This window comes from Aquarana catesbeiana, linkage group LG05 (assembly GCF_042186555.1).
Source record: "Aquarana catesbeiana isolate 2022-GZ linkage group LG05, ASM4218655v1, whole genome shotgun sequence".
Classification (NCBI taxonomy): Eukaryota; Metazoa; Chordata; class Amphibia; order Anura; family Ranidae; genus Aquarana; species Aquarana catesbeiana.
The window spans coordinates 100,727,133-100,740,691 of record NC_133328.1 but is presented as its reverse complement, the minus strand read 5'-3'; the positions used below and the strand labels follow the sequence as shown (position 1 = coordinate 100,740,691).

The window sequence follows — 13,559 nt, the reverse complement described above, 5'->3', positions numbered from 1 at the left end:
TAGAAGTAAACTATAGGAACAACATGAATTAAAGCTTAAGTTTTTCTTTGAAAACGGCATTGTGCAGATTGACAAAATAGTTACAGTTAAGACGCCAGTGATTAAATTTTATCCAAACAAATAGCTTTTGAAATTGATACTTCAAGGTGATTAATTGCATCTTACTATGCTTCTCCATGATTGGAGACATTACAATACCCTTGGACCAGATTCTTCAAAATAAGAATCTAAGAACCACTATGTACACAAACGTTTGACACATACTCAAACACTGACAAAGCCAACTTTTCTTTTCCGTCGGATTTACAGAACTATTACTAAAGAAGTTCCTTTTCACTGAAAAATAAAATGGACGTAAATTCATCTCACCCATTCCTTTCTCAAAATAACATATGTGAGTAATGGGCTCTGACTCTTTATATCAAAGATTGGCATGGTAAGCATAAGCAAGGCATGGACTATCCTTAAAAGTTTAACTACCTGTGTGGAAATATACCTGAAATATAACGTGCATTAAAAAAAGCTAGAGAGTTCTTACTTAAGGAATGCATTTTCTACCAGTTAGTATTTAGCTTTTCATACTGTAAACAAAGCAACAAATTCTTTTTTGGATTTTTTGGGGGATTTAAAACAAATTCAGGCTGGCCATTCATGGTCGAATTCCAAACAAATTTTCTTTTCAAAATCAGAAATTTTGTGTGTTTTTTGATCCGATGGTGCCACCATTGATTTTCGAAATTCGACCAACCAAGCTTTTAATTTCACCTCATGTTGCTATAGAAAAGTATTTTCGTGGCCCAGGAATCTTCTTTCCTTTCTGGGAATTTTCTTTTCTTGCACTCATGTGCATTCCTTTTTCTATTACATTTCTTGCACGATTCTCCCATCATTAATTATAAAATCGTTCATTTTTCAAAAAATTTCCAACATGCCCGATTACTCAATTTTTTTTTGACACACGAAAATCGGCTGTTGCTGCAGCCCACTAATGGTGCGAAATTAGAACGAAAATTCTTAGATAAGATTTTCTAAAGAAAATTCTTTCGAAATTCGACCCATGTATGGCCAGTCTAAGGCTTAAACATGATTTTTTTTTAAATCAGGACAAATCTGAAAAAAAATACTAAATTTAAAATAGTATTTCCTATATTTATTTTTTGGCACATAGTAAAGTCACTTGGGGGATGTAATTAATTATTTTTTATGTAAATAAATTAAGCATTTTCTAACAAAAAACATATCTCTCCATACATTTCTGGGTGACTTTATATTTGCATTACCTGATTCACAACCTGCTTTCTCTTTCCTTTATTTTAAATTAGCCATGTACAAATTTAAACCAAGAAAATGAAGAAACAAGATATTTGACATTAAGCTTAACAAATTAGTCAGGGTTGTAAAAATGCATACTATGAAATAAATCAACTGACAACCCACAGGATGTCATCCTGAATCTATACTTTGAATCTGCGAAGGGAAAGTTCTAATTTAGCTTTCTGTAAAAAAAAAAAAAAAAAAAAAAAAATCTTTTAACACATTTTTCAAATTTCAGAAATCCACACAAAAGGTCCTCTATCTATTTCAATGGGATATCCGTAATGCAATACTGTTTAACGGGAGCTATGAGGTAATTGGTTTACAAAAGTCACTGAATCCCAAGAGTCAGATCAATAATTACAAGACGATTAGAAAATAAAATGTAGGTAAATGATGAGTCAAATTATGAAGCTTTGCACAGCTGTTTTGTTCCTCCCTAGTGAAACAAAGGCACAAACATATTCTTGTTTAGCTTTAAAACATTTAAAAAAGTGTTCCATCACAGAGGAAATTACAAAAGATTTGAGGTCTTATCATAATCCATGAGATATACAGAATGCACAAATGTTAACAGAATTGTTGTTATAGAAAATAGATGACCATAATAAAAGGTATGCACATACATAGAATTAACAGAATGACCATCACTGTTACTTTTAAAAAATTGCTACAAAATTTTTCAAGGTTCTAACAGAAAACTTTTCACTATTGCATCTGAATAATACAAACATCTACTATCATATTTTAATGTAAAATTATTGCTAACTTTCCCCATTTCTATTTATTATACATATCAAGTAGCTAGGTTTTCAGATTGGCATTTTTTTTTTTTTAGGAAACAATTTTAAAAGTTACAGGAATGCAGACTGTACATTTTGAGAGTTGATTTAAAAAGTCCAAACTGTTGGAATTTACATATCTGTGGAATAAAGTACATCCATATACCAACCATAATACACATAATTCAAAGGGTGAAGTACTTTAATATTTTCCACATATTTTGAAACTTATTTCATAAAGGAAGAGTAACTGTGAAAATACGAATATAACATCAGTATAATTAACCTTTGCCTTATTTAGTACATGGATTGGCATGTAATGTCTAGATATTACTTGGTGTCTATAAAAAAAAAAATTATATAGGCTTGTTTCTATTTTGCTTTAGTATTCTGTGATTTGACAAGCATATTAATTATTTAAAAAAAAAATCTACATTTAAGATAAGTGCTCAGATTTTTGTTTGCTATTACTGTAATATATTCACAATCAATTCTCAATGTACGTCTGCATATTTCTCATTGGCTCTTTGAAACAGAATCATTCTTATAGTCTCCCTAAATTTATCAACCTTTGGTTTTGGAAGAGTTTCACTTCTGTTAGACCTTGAAAAATGTAGCAATGTTTTCTTTAGGCATTTTTCATAGACAAATTATGTTATATTTAGGTTACATGTCAAACTGATTTAATCTAAAAAATACACAAAAGTTATGTTAAATGTTTAAGGACCAACAAATGGATAGTTACATTGCTTAAAAAGTGAATGTGTCAGGTAATTTTCATGGGATGTTTAAAACGTGTGTGATAGAGATATTATATATATATATCTATATATATATCTATACACACACATACACACACACCCACACACATATTTGTGAACATTTCCCTACGGGCTAAGCTAATTTAACTGCTGAAAGCAATACTTTTGTTCAAAAGCAAATCTACATGCAACACTTTGTAAAATTGTGTTCTGCATTTAAGTGAAAGATTATTTTGGTTACCTAAAAAAAACAAAAAAAAAAAAACATATTTTTTTTCCCCCACATGAAATTCTTCACAATGAAGCATAGAGTTGATGTATTTCACCCTCATGAATACATGTTGTGATAAAAAGATTTTTGTTCCACTAAACACATAACATAACTTATGTTACAGTAATGTAACAATCTAATCCCTATAGAAAAAAAAAGGTTTTGTACAGATTGTACAATAAAATCTCACATACAGATTCTGGTTATTTTTCATATATTCCAGGTTTGGTTGTGTAGTACTGACAACATAATATAAAAACTTCTAAAATAATGCTGAAATTGGCAATAAAAAAAAGTCAGGCACATAACGTGCTGTTTTTGCAACAACATTCTAATCACATGATCATACTGTCTAAAAAGACATACATCTTAGTAGAAGGCTATCAAATCAAATATGGCACTTGTACTTAGAACATTAAAGCTTCTGAGATTTGCTTTTTTTTTTAATTAGGGAAGGAAAAACAGAACAGCTGTAAGGTTCACTTAGACATAATTGAGAGATGACAGTAAGCCTTTCCTAATAAAAATTAAATAATGAAAAATAAATGGATATCCAAGGTGCAATAAAAGAAAAAAGACCAAATAGTCTTTGTTAACAGTATTTGTGAATAAAGGCACATTAACAAACACATAAAAGAATATATGTAGCTTAGGTTTAGGTAATTATAATAACCATATTAACCCCCAATCCCCTCCTTTCCTCACAATTTTTTTATATGGAGAGCATGGTAGGAAACTACCAACTGCAAGTCTTTTAAATGTCACTCTGCAGACAAAGAAAATCCAGATTAGGAATGACAGAAAAAGAAAAGGCTTACTGTCGGTTAAAACTATACATGGCTAAACAGCCATTACAAATGTATGAATGATACCAAATTATCTTATTTAGGCAGTTCATCTACAAATTTATACAATTATTTACAATGGTGCTCTTATAAAAACAAAAAGGTAGCACTTCCTAAGAGATTCTGAAAATTATTATTTTTTTTTCTTTTATTTTTTTTTTAAATTCCCTTGTCAGAAAAGCCAACTTACATTAAAATATACTTACTACAAGACAACACAACTAAAAATATATAATAAACTTATACAAGTACAAAATTCTGAGGTATTTCTGGTTTGAGGTGGTCTATGGTCATGACATTTTTTGAAAATTTATCTACTTTTTCTTTTGTAATTGAACTCCATCATGTATTGGATAAAACACAATGCGTAAACTGTGCAGTTACCCAACACTTGAAGAGGTCTACCTTGGAAGCCACGTAAATTGAATGCGTTTATTAAAAAACAAAAAAAAAACAAAAAAAAAAACATTGCTTGTTTTGCAGATGAAAATGTATCCAAGTATTGAATCAGCAGCATCAGAAACATTCACTGACTTGAGCAAGGTTATGGCAAATCTAGTGGGATCTGAATATGCACCAAGCTAGGTTTTAAATTCCAAGGTACAGAGAAGGAATACCTTACAGCAACACCAATGCAGGTAAAAAGGATGTTTACATGCATCACGTGAACAGATTATTTTTGTTTAAAGCTTTTAATGGTTGCCAAGCCCATGACCTGTTGATGCTAGTGTGGAGTCACCTGGTTATCTAACAAGGCAGCTGACATTTCCTGAACATGAAAAAATACATTTCCAGTATATCGGTGTTTCTAATTGCCTATATGGACTTTGTAGACCAGGTCTGTGCAACCTAAAACTATGGAGATGTAATGCCCCCCCCCACACACATCCTGCCACAGCCACTAGTTAGAACATGAACATTCTCCATAGCCAAAGGACTGCAGGATCATCATTCTTAGGTTATACTAAACCATGCCATGAGACTATTAAGGTCTTCCTTTCTCTGTCCTGGTTTTGTATGGCAACGCTCTGCTCTGAAAAAGCATCCTTCCCCTTTTAAATAATTTTACCTGAGGAGTAGCTTCATAGCAATAAACCATTTGCCAAATGCTGCAATGTGCAACCACCATCTGCCCTGCCCACACAAAGAACCTCTGAAATATTTAGCTCTCAAAATGAGAGAACATTCGGTTTTGAGTTTCTCTACATGTTACAAAGACACCCGTTAGATCCGTAAAAGACACAACAGACAATTTTTGGAGAGCTAGGTCCAGAAGGTAAGAATAGAAGGTGATCACGGTTGTTGAGAGGAAATCCTGTTTGTGGAAGGTGTATCTTATGTAACAGTCTTTAGCTTACTACAAAGTTTGCAGCATTTTGTAGGTGGTCTCCAATGGGTCCTCTCCCGAGAACCTCACACATTAAGAGAAACCAATATATTACCTAAAAAGGAGTTTGCTGAGGTTCTGAAGTACCTTCACCTTTTTGCATTCATAAGTCGGCACCTGAATGCTTGCTGAGATGTTCGTTTACTTTTTTTTGTACAGTTTTTGATTTTTTAATATTCATATATTTATATATATGTACACAATAGAACAACGTGCTGGTAAAATTGATCCAACCCATCCCAACGAGAAACAAAATAAAAATTAAAAAAAAAAAAAAAAAATTTCAACAAAAACCCATAATAATAAAAAAAAGTCAAGTTAAAATAGCAGCTGCGTTCGTGTGTATGTGTGTAGATGCATTTTTTTTCTTTTTTTTATATTTTTATATAGAAATGTTTTTCATAGATTTTTCTGCTGTTTTGAACCTTGAGTCTGGAAAGACGAAAGCAACAATGACTCAGATACTGGACTCTTTGGGCGGCAAGTCCACATTGGTGACAGATGTAACAATGGATACAAGGCAGTCCGAGGTAGTGCCATTCACTGATTTGCGGATTTGAGAAATGCGTTCCTCCACACAGCCTGCAGACAGTCGCGCTTCTGCATCATGGTCCCAGCACTCTTCAATTGTGACACATAACTGAGCCAAACCCTGACAACATAAAGGGTTACAGTAAATGCTTGCTATCTATAGCATGTCAATCAAAAAAGTTACCCCAGTGTAAGGACTTTCTCTAGTGAGGTCAAAGACAACTCAACACACAATTCCATTTTCATCTAAAACCTGGCAGAGTCCTAATGTAGCCTGGTATCACTGCCAGCTTAGTACTGATGTAGACATTAGTGGAAAATTTAAGGAATCCACAGATCTTATTAAAGTTACTCTCTCATAAGAAAAACACGGAGGCTGCTATGGCTGACCTTTTCATCTAAAATTATTGTTGCCTGATTAATACAGGCTCTCTTACTTCTACTCTTTGGGTCACTGACATAGACTAAATATGCAAATATTGATTTCAGACTTTTTTGCTCTTTACCACTTGAGCTCCAGAAAATTTTGCCCCCTTTATGACCAGGCCATATTTTGCTATTCAGCACTGAACGAAAACTGTCAATTGCGGGGTCATGTAACACTGTACATTATATATATATATATATATATATATATATATATATATATATATATATATATATATATATATATATATATATATATATATATATATATATATCAATCACACAAATAGAGCTTTCTTTTGTTGGTATTTGATCACCACTGCATTTTTTAATTTTTTTAATTATATAAACGATAAAAGACGGAAAAAATATATATTTTTTTACTTTCTGCTATAAAAACTATCCAATAAAAAATATTTTAAAAAATTGATTTAAGAAATATTTCCTCAAAAATTTAAACCAAAATGTATTCTGCTACATGTCTTTGGTAAATAAAAAAAACAAACAAAAGAAAAAATAAGAAGTGTATATTAATTGGTTTGCGTAAAATTTATAGCATTTACAAACTATTAGATATATATTGGAATTTTTATTTATTTTTTAATACTAGTAATGGCATCGATTAGCAACTTATAGTGGGACTGCGATAGTGCGGCGGAAAATCTGACACTAGCTGACACTGTGTGGGAACTGACCAACTACCACTGATATCAGCAGCGATGCAATTACAGTGATCACTGCTAATAATATACACTGTCACTGTGCTAATGACACTGGCTGGGAAGGGGTTAACATCTAGGGGCAATCAAGGGGTTAATTGTGTGCCTAACAAGTGTTAATATGTGTACTTTGTGCTAATTTTTAATACACAGATTTGTTTCTTTTCCCTACTTTGCAAGGAAAATAAACAAAGCAGTTGTTCCTTCTATGTATTGCCCTGTGTTGTCTATCAAGGCTGTGATTCGATACAGCCGATCAGCAGGTGCCGGGCATGAATCATTGGCCAGTATCTGCAAACGAACTCCCGCTGTGTCAAATCATAAGGGAGTAGGGCGGGCGGGGCGCACGCATGCCTGAAACCCGGTCTTGCTTGCCCCTTCACTGAATGTACAATGTTGGACTGATGAAAGGCTCATTGGTTGCCTGGCCTCTTTTCGGACTATAACCGAACATATTTTGCAATACAAGTTTTGTCATAGTTGACTACTTTGGGTCAGTTCCTGACACCCAACTGTGCTCTTCCATGGATTCCTGTCTTAAACTCCATACCCTTAATGCATGTCATCATTGATAACTTCTGCATTCTTTTGTATTATGTTATAATGTTTACTGTAATGAAAACAATAAAAATGATTGAAACATAAAATGAGAACAGAGGGAAGATAAAAAAATGAAGAATCACACATTCAACCTCCTGGCATTTGTTTTTGTTGATAAAGCCAAAGCAGGATGAGAATATTTTAATGAAATAAAATTAAGTGGCACTTACTGTGATGTTTTAACCAGTGGTCTTTAAATACAGGGCGCATCTTCTTGGTGCACCACTACTTCCTGTAAGTCCTTCTAAAGAAGGGATGCCTGACCGATCTCTTCTTCAAATGGTAACATATACTCATCAACAGGCCCTGGAAAATGAAGTAGTAACATATACTCATTAAACAGGCCCCAGACAACTCAGATTTTTTTTTTAAACTGAAGTTCAGCCATAAAAAATAAAAGAAATAAAAATAGGAAAAAAAAATATATAGCTTTTGTGTGGTAATACACCTGTAAAGAAGTACAGTGCTAAGGAAGTAAATTCTGTAAATTAAGAATGCTTTGGGAATTAGAAGTGTTAATAGTTTATTTTCATCAAATAATTTCTAGGTATAATTGGACAGAGTTTTTGAAGGAGCTCAGCAGGTAGGTTGTTCCAAACATCTTGGAGAACTAACCATAGATCTTCTGTGGGTGTAGGATGCCTTAAATTCTTCTGTCTCTTCATGTAATCCCAGACAGACTTCATGATGTTGAGACATGGAAAGGCAAAGCGACTCAACCATGCACGAAAAGATAGAAACTGGGGGGGGGGCAGAAAAATGGCAACAGGTGCTCTGGACTGATAAATGGTGAGGGCCAGTGGCATGGGCTAGGGTTGTGGCTTCTGGGGACCATAGCCCCTGAGTCTCTGAAGGGGTCCCCAACCACCAGGGCCGCATGATAGAGCCGGCGGGCAGCACAGGGGGAGCGGAGAGCGGGCTTCAGCATGAGAGAGCCAGCCGGCGGGACACAGACACGGGAGAACAGGAGAGCAGGTGGCAGCATGAGAGAACCAGCTGGCCGGACACAGACACGGGGAGAACCGGAGAGCGGGGCGGCAGCATGGTTCTCTGGGAACCATGTTGTAAGTGGGGGGGGTCTCTCTGAGGACCCTGATGTTAGGGGGCTGGGGGGCCCTCTGAGGACCCTGATGTAAGGGGGGGCTCTGAGGACCCTGATGTAAGGGGGGGCTCTGAGGACCCTGATGTAAGGGGGGGGGCTCTGAGGACCCTGATGTAAGGGGGGGCTTCTGAGGACCCTGATGTAAGGGGGGGGGCTCTGAGGACCCTGATGTAAGGGGGGGGGCTCTCTGAGGACCCTGATGTATGGGGGAGGCTCTCTGGGGACCCTGATGTAAGGGGGAGGCTCTCTGGGGACCCTGATGTAAGGGGGAGGCTCTCTGGGGGACCCTGATGTAAGGGGGAGGCTCTCTGGGGACCCTGATGTAAGGGGGAGGCTCTCTGGGGACCCTGATGTAAGGGGGAGGCTCTCTGGGGACCCTAATGTAAAGCGGGGGCTCTCTGGGGACCCTGATGTAAGGCGGGGCTCTCTGGGGACCCCTGATGTAAGGCGGGGGCTCTCTGGGGACCCTGATGTAAGGGGGAGGCTCTCTGGGGACCCTGATGTAAGGAAGGCTCTCTGGGGACCTGATGTAAGGCGGGGGCTCTCTGGGGACGCTGATGTAAGGAAGCGGCTCTCCGGGACCCTAATGTAATGATAATATATGATATATATACATACATACATACATGTGTATGCCCGCCCAAGTGTATGACTTTCTTTACTTCGCTGTTATGGGCTCTCAGCCCAGATCTTTTTTAGGACCTAGCAACACCCCTGGTGAGGGCAGTGGTTAGTTCTCCAAGATGTTTGTTTGGAACAACCTACCTGCCGAGTTCCTTCAAAAATTGTGTGCAAGTATACTTAGAAGAATTGATGCAGTTTTGAAGGCAGTCAACTATTGATTTGGACTTCTCTTCTGTTTATTTACTTTCCATTTTGCTAATTGATCAAAATAAACTATTAACACTTCTATATCTGAAAGCATTCCTTAATTTACAGCATTTTTTCACACCTGTCTAAAATTTTTGCACAGTACTTGCATGTCGCACATTGTGACGGTAACTGGACCCTGTAGGAACCTCTCTGTAGTGATCCCCTGTCCTTTTCCTGGGTCTAAACTTCCAGCACTGTGGGGATTAATAGCACTGGGTCTTCTATGAACCTGCTGTGAAATTGTTCCTGACAAGGACTCATCCTCTCCTCCTCTACTGAGAAACATTATTTTATTACTTGAACTGTCTTGTAACAAGATCTGTAAATGGAGAGTCTGCTGAGTGAAAGATTCTCTCTACCATTTACAGACCTGGTTACAGGCAGTGAAAACAATGAAAAAATGTTTCTCAATAGTGGAGGAGAGAGGAGTGGCCCATTTCCTCCTCAGGAACTCTTACATAGCAGCGTCTCAGAAGACCTGCAGCTATCAACCATGGCAATGTGGAAGTTCAGAGACAGAAGAGGACGGGCCATCCTATCCCTGCAGTGAAGATTTTTACAGGATATAGTTGCCTGCACAACATGGGGCATCCTTTATTACAGGTACATGTTGGCTTACTAAAGCTATAAAGAACTTTTGATCTTTTTTTATGGTGAAATTTTAGCTTTAATAACAAATTATTAAAAAAACTGTGAATTCTAGAATGTAAAAATTCATGAGAGATATTTTTATTTTATCTGCTTTTCTTTATACTTTTACCAATGCAGATAAGGCAGACCGATTAAAACACATGTATTAATGATTACTGAAAATAATGTACGATACGTGGCAGAAGCAGTATTACACTAAGAGGTCAGTAGAAGTGTGAAGAACATTATACTGAGACGAGTCTTCTTGCCTTAAAGCTGAACTCCAGCCAGGAAATAAACTTTACTGTTTATCCCTCTGTCTGCTTCCAGGCAATCTTTTTTTTCTTTTTTTAACCCCTTAATGCTTGAATGCAGTTTTGCAACGTTGACACGTTAGTAAAGTTGTACATATCAATATCTTTTTGAACTTCGGCCTATATATCTCTTGCCATTACCATGACCCACCACCAAAAACAAACAAAACAAAATAAATTCTCCTACTACTGCTGTTTTGCCTTTTTTTATTAATCCTTACATACAGAATATGATTTTTGACACAAATCTGACCTTTAACCCTAACCTAATCATTTTATTATTATTTACATAATTCTCTGACTAGGTGAAAAAGAAAATGTATCTTTTTTTCTATTTAGAGAATTTTGGATCTAGGTTTTGTTCACACTGCTCTGACTTGCGAGACCGTAAGTTGGATGACATGTCAAATTTAATGTGTACCTATGAGAGCCGTCTTAACTGATACTACAGAAGTCACTCCGACTTTAGAAAAGGTTGCTGCACTACTTTGGTCCGACTTGGGTAGGATTTCAGCCTTTGTACAAGTCCTAAATAGCATCCAAGTGGGAAGGAAGTTGCAGGGCAAAGTCACAGGCACAATCAAACCACGTTGGCGTCGCAGCAGTGTGCACCGAGCCTTGAATCTCCCTAACAGGCCACAGGAAGCACTAAAAACAGAAAGATATTCTAATGCCTCTGCACTCAATCCAAAACTATAAATAAAATTTTAGCCATTAGCCCACATTCACACTGTTCGATTTGGCATGCGATTTGACATGTCAAATTGCATGCCAAATCAGAGCCTATTGCTGGCAATGGCACCGCCTGCATTGGTGCGATGCCGCCTTTACGGCGTCGAACCGATTTTCAAAAGTAGTTTCTGCACTAATTTTGGGGGCGATTTCAATAGACATCTGTCCATGAACCCACACAGATGTCTATCAAAACGCCCCCGAACTCACACTGAAATGCCAGTTTGAAATTGTGCGAGTTCAGCTGAATTTGCACGATTTCAAACCCGCCCTCAGTGTGAACGTGGGCTTAGTGACATTTTGGGGTTGATTTTATAAAACCGGAGAGTGCAAAATCTGGTGTAGCTGTGCATGGTAACCAATCAACTTCTAACTTCAGTTTGTTCAATTAAGCATGGACAAAAAAAACATGGAAGCTGATTGGTTTCTATGCACAGCTGCACCAGATTTTGCACTCTCCAGTTTCAGTAAATCAACCCCTTTAAGTCGTATACAATTTATGCCACAACATCTTGTAAGTTAACTTAAGATATCGCTAGGGGAGTTAAAGACTTACCATCAGCAGCTGTACATCTAGCTACAATCTCCCACAGAACGAGCCCCATGGCATACATGTCTATCCTGAGAAAGGCATCTCGCTGGAAGTTTATTGCTCCTTCTAGCACCTCTGGAGCCATATACCTCCTCGTTCCAACCTAGATAAATATGACAAAGTTTGCCATCATATTGCATAGAAAATCGATCGGAAAAATACATCTAGTGAAAGTTAAAATATAAAGCACATAAACAGCCAAGACCTTTTTTTTCTCATTTGTCATGGGCAGATTTCCCTTTACTTCCTGTACTGTAGACACAACCGGAAGAGGACATCTTTTTCGTTTAGGAAATACCTTCTTAGACATTTTTTACAGGAACATCCGTTCCTATTGGAAGATTTTACATCTATTGCGGTTCCAGGGCCAACTCAAAATTTTGGATTTTCCATCCGATTGAAAGGTAACTAGGACAAACAGATGGGGACACATCTCCCTGAGTCTCCCTGAGGGGGTCGTAGACAGTAATTAAATACTAACAGCGATTCTAACACCTTACCAAGCTAAAAACGTTTTGCCTTTAGATTCACTTCTTAAAGTGGTTCTAAAGGTTAATTTTTTTTAAATAACAAACATGCTTTACTTATCTGTTCTGTGTAATGGTTTTGCACAGAGCAGCCCCGATCTCTTCTTTTTGGGTCTCCCGCTGGGAGTCCTGGTTCCTCCACTCTGCCGAGTGCCTCCATAGCAAGCCACCTGCTATGGGGCACTGGAGCAGGCTTGCTCCTAAGCCACACTCCTGTAAATGGATATTATTCATACACACACACAGCGGTAATTACAGCAGCTGGAGCCAAGGGCTGCCACTGCTGTGTGAGCCAATGAGGAGAGAGAGAGACCCAGGAGAGCTGCTCATGTACGTCGCTGGATCGAGGGGGGGGGACCCAGGTAAGTATAGTTAGTACATCTAAAGCCAAAACTTTTTTTTTTTTTTTTAAGGTTTGGCTAGAGTAAGGCATAGTTAAAACCCCTTTCAATATTTGTCCCACTGAGAAAAAATTTCTTCCTCTCTTGAGCTACAACAGGAAGTTTGAGGAGATCTCTCTAAAGTGAGCAAAAACATCCAGAAAAAATGCCCCCATTGGAAGATTTTCCACTATTACTATTCTTGCAACAACTTCAAATTTTAGATTCTTTTTTATTTTTCGTCCCAGTGACACCAGTCATCAGGACGGATTGAGTGTAAATATCCCAAAAACATAGAAAGCAAATAAAACCTGACAGTGGTTCCAACCCTTGCCAACTGTATTTAAAACGGGAAAAAAACCCCAAAAAACTGGCTTTAGATACACTTAAAGAAATTAGGAGAATACTTGCCTGCCCATGAGTATCCCCAGGAGGTTTTCCAGGTTCAAATCGTACAGCTAACCCGAAATCTGCCAAAATTGCGGTCAGGTCATTTTTCAACAATACGTTCTTACTTTTAAAATCTCTGTAGGAGGTAAAAAAAAAAAAAATTAAGTTAGACAGAATCAGCTAAGAAACAGAACTGAATACAAAAAAAGGCAGCAAAAATATATACTAGATATCTAAAAACTTAAAAGTCAAGTGTAACCTGTATTAAGGTCCCAAAGAAGAGCTCTACTTTTTTGTGCCATTTAAGGCAGTGTTGAAATCTCACCCCTTGAGCAGAATGTGGTCATGAATGATGGCTGTTCTTGTATCTATGGATACTAACA

At 37.1% G+C, this 13,559-nt stretch overlaps 1 protein-coding gene across 1 annotated transcript in view; it reads right to left on the bottom strand.

Annotated features, from left to right (window-relative positions):
• Window positions 1-7,880: 7,880 nt before the first annotated feature.
• Window positions 7,881-13,559, bottom strand: part of ACVR2B (activin A receptor type 2B) — a 279,211-nt gene continuing 273,532 nt past the window's right edge. Inside the window, exons 8-10 of the mRNA XM_073632740.1 lie at window positions 13,198-13,312; window positions 11,844-11,982; window positions 7,881-7,942 (exon numbers count right to left, since the gene is read on the bottom strand). Of these exons, the coding sequence (XP_073488841.1) occupies window positions 7,881-7,942; window positions 11,844-11,982; window positions 13,198-13,312 (316 nt within the window). The remainder of the gene's footprint in view (window positions 7,943-11,843; window positions 11,983-13,197; window positions 13,313-13,559) is intronic.